The 3,143-nt window shown below is 64.3% G+C and overlaps 1 protein-coding gene across 1 annotated transcript; it reads left to right on the forward strand.

The window, feature by feature from the left end:
* The first annotated feature begins 696 nt into the window (after nucleotides 1-696).
* Nucleotides 697-1,865, forward strand: S100A8 (S100 calcium binding protein A8). The gene is made up of 3 exons (XM_006923605.3): nucleotides 697-831; nucleotides 1,405-1,571; nucleotides 1,669-1,865. The coding sequence occupies exons 2-3, from the start codon at nucleotides 1,431-1,433 to the stop codon at nucleotides 1,807-1,809; spliced, it is 282 nt and encodes a 93-aa protein (XP_006923667.1). The 5' UTR covers nucleotides 697-831; nucleotides 1,405-1,430; the 3' UTR covers nucleotides 1,810-1,865.
* Nucleotides 1,866-3,143: the final 1,278 nt, after the last annotated feature.

Below are 3,143 nucleotides of genomic sequence, written 5' to 3' on the forward strand. Positions count from 1 at the left end.
GTCACCTCCTCTTCAACTCTTGGGCACAAAACACTTCCGGCTTCTCCAGAGTACCCCTCCCCCCAAGCCCCCACAGAGCGGGGTCCTCTTCAGCCCAGGCCCCCGGGGTCCCAGGCACACCATCAGCCCACAGAGGCTTGAAGGGACCCTGCTGTGCTTGTGCAGAGGCTCAGCGCCACCTGCACACACAGGGACCCGAGCCGGCCTCCGCCTCCGTGCACAGTGCACCCCCAGCTTCCCAGGAGAGGGGGGAAGGGGTGAGGGCGGCTGAAGAGGAACTCACGGGCCCTTAGCAGCCCGCGTCCCCACAGAGTCTGACCACCCACAAAACAACAACCATAAGGGAACCACTGCCCCCCGCAGAACCCCTGAAACCCCTCAGCAGGACGTGAGCCTTAACCGTTAGGGGCCCTCGGACCCTTTGAGCATCTGATGAAAGCCGGGAGGGACGCGCCTCTGCACAGACAGGCCTCGGAGCGCGAGATTAGCAAGTCAGTGGGGACTCAGGACTCAGGAGGCGCGTCCTGGTGGCCGAGCTGGGGGGATGCCAGCGGCTCAGAAGCGTCCCCACCAGGGCCTCTTCCTCGTTCCGCCTGCTGGGCACTGCTGCCCGGCAGACGCCATCCCCCGCCCCCCCTCCCCCCAACAGGCCGAAGTGTTCATCCCGCAGCGATTACCCCACTCACCTGGTTAGGAAACCAGGGGCTGTGGCAACCCTGGAGGGAGCAGCCGCCTCCGATGGCCCGAGGGCGGCCGGCCACGCCCCGCCGCTATAAAAGGGAGCAGCTGCGGCTCAGCGGCACATCCTGCCAACTGTTTCCCAGACACCCGGTAAGTGGGACTGCGCCGGACCCCGCTGATCTACCCCCGGGAGGGCGGCACGGAGCAGCGGCCTCTGAGGTTGCGGGGAGAGCACAGGGGGTCTGGCCCAAGACCCCGCACCCCTTGGGGACCAAAGAGGAGCCGGGCCCCCAGCACCGGTGGCGAGGGCGCATCTGCTTCCCAGGCTGGGCCCGTCCTGGGCAGAGGGTGAGGGTGTGGGGAGAGCTGGCAGGCACTGCGTGTGCGCGTGTGTGCGCGTGTGTGCGTGTGTGCGCGTGTGTGCGTGTGCGTGCGCGCGTGTGTGTGTGCGTGCGTGTGCGCGTGTGTGCGTGTGTGCGTGTGTGCGTGTGTGCGCGTGTGTGCGTGTGCGTGCGTGTGTCCCCACCCCCTCCCGCACTGCTATCCGTGTGTTCCCTCTGCCGTCACAGCTGCGGCCGTCCCTGGCTGTAGTTACTCAGGTGGTGCGGGCCGGGACGCAGCCGTCACCTGGGGCAGGGACCTTCCGCCTACCTCCCAGCCTTCGCTCTGCCGTGAGCAGAGGCCCCAAACCCACCCCGGGTTCCGCTGTGCACCCCCTTCCAGGTGGCACGGACAAACCCTCGAGCACCATGCTGACGGAGCTGGAGAGCGCCATGAACAACTTCATCGACATCTTCCACAGGTACTCCCTGGAGAAGGGCAACTACCACGCCCTCTACAGGGACGACCTGAAGAAGCTGCTGGAGGCCGAGTGTCCTCAGTACATGAAGGTGCAGAGGGGCTGGGCGTGGCCGGGGCGCGGCTGGCCCCCCAGGTCCACGGCCCTGCCTCTCCCCTTACACTCTGCTTCCTCCTCACTCTTGACAGAAGAAGGATGCGGACACCTGGTTCAAAGAGCTGGATGTCAACAAAGACAGCGCCGTCAACTTCGAGGAGTTCCTGGCGCTGGTGGTGAAGGTGGGCGTGGCGGCCCACGAGGACATCCACAAGGAGGACCACAACGAGTAGCACAGATGGCCGGCCCCGGGCTGTCCCTGGAGGAGAATAAAGGAGTTGATACCTCAGGCCCCTCTTGGTCTCTTGCTTTCCTGTCATGCAGGGAGGTCCCCCGGGAAGAAAACCAGACCTCTGCCGTCCCCACCCTGCATCTCTCACGGTCCCCCGTGCTTACCACTTGCCTGGTCTCCTCCCCACGGTCCCCCCAAACTACTTCTGACTCTCATCTGGCCCCGGCCTCAGTCACTGGCTCTAGGACTTAAAGATTCTAAAATGTCCATGACACTATAGCTGATGATCTTCCTACTTGTCCCCAAGTGGGTGATTGGGGAACAGGAGGGTATAAAGGAAACATTCTCTAAATGACACGTGAACACCCAGATATGACCCTTGGGGAATCGGGGCGTAGCTGTGCAGAAGTGTGTGCGTGCGTGTGCGACAGAGGCTGATTCGGTGCGTGCTGTGACTGTAGGTGGGTGTCCCACAGTGCGTGACACTAAGGGCCCCTTGTCCCCACACGTGTAACTTCTTAGAGGTTCCGGAAATGTTTCTTCTCTCCCGACTCGATTAAATACGGCAGGGACGGGCCGCCGGGCCAGGCCGCTCACTCCGAGCACAGGGCACTCAGTCGCTGGCCCGCATGGCGGATGCCGTGGTGACGGCCTGGCCCGCAGGGAAGCCATCCCCCGGGCCCCGGGCCGAGTGTCTGTGCTGTGCCTTGGGGAACTTTCCACTGTCCCCCCTGGGGTGGTGGGGGTGTTGGTGATGGGAAAGGGGGTGGGGGGCTGTCCCAGGATCTCTAAGCCAGGGTTCTTCACTTGGCCTGTGTGTGCAGCCCCGGAAGGGAGCTTGAGTCGCAGGAGCCATCTGGAGCGTGTGCAGAGGCGCGTCCCTCCCGGCTTTCATCAGATGCTCAAAGGGTCCGAGGGCCCCTAACGGTTAAGGCTCACGTCCCGCTGAGGGGTTTCAGGGGTTCTGCGGGGGGCAGTGGTTCCCTTATGGTTGTTTTGTGGGTGGTCAGGCTCTGTGGGGACGTGGGCTGCTAAGGGCCCGTGAGTTCCTCTTCAGCCGCCCTCACCCCTTCCCCCCTCTCCTGGGAAGCTGGGGGTGCACTGTGTGCGGAGGCGGAGGCCGGCTCGGGTCCCTGTGTGTGCAGGTGGCGCTGAGCCTCTGCACAAGCACAGCAGGGTCCCTTCAAGCCTCTGTGGGCTGATGGTGTGCCTGGGACCCCGGGGGCCTGGGCTGAAGAGGACCCCGCTCTGTGGGGGCTTGGGGGGAGGGGTACTCTGGAGAAGCCGGAAGTGTTTTGTGCCCAAGAGTTGAAGAGGAGGTGACTGACTCCCCAG

Source organism: Pteropus alecto, unplaced genomic scaffold (genome assembly GCF_000325575.1).
Source record: "Pteropus alecto unplaced genomic scaffold, ASM32557v1 scaffold49, whole genome shotgun sequence".
In the NCBI taxonomy this organism is placed as follows: domain Eukaryota; kingdom Metazoa; phylum Chordata; class Mammalia; order Chiroptera; family Pteropodidae; genus Pteropus; species Pteropus alecto.

Coding starts and splice junctions, on each gene's coding strand:
- S100A8 (XM_006923605.3), top strand. CDS start 1,431: ATGCTGACGGAGCTGGAGAGCGCCATGAACAACTTCATCGACATCTTC. Junction 1,572..1,668: donor AGTGTCCTCAGTACATGAAG/GTGCAGAGGGGC, acceptor CACTCTTGACAG/AAGAAGGATGCGGACACCTG.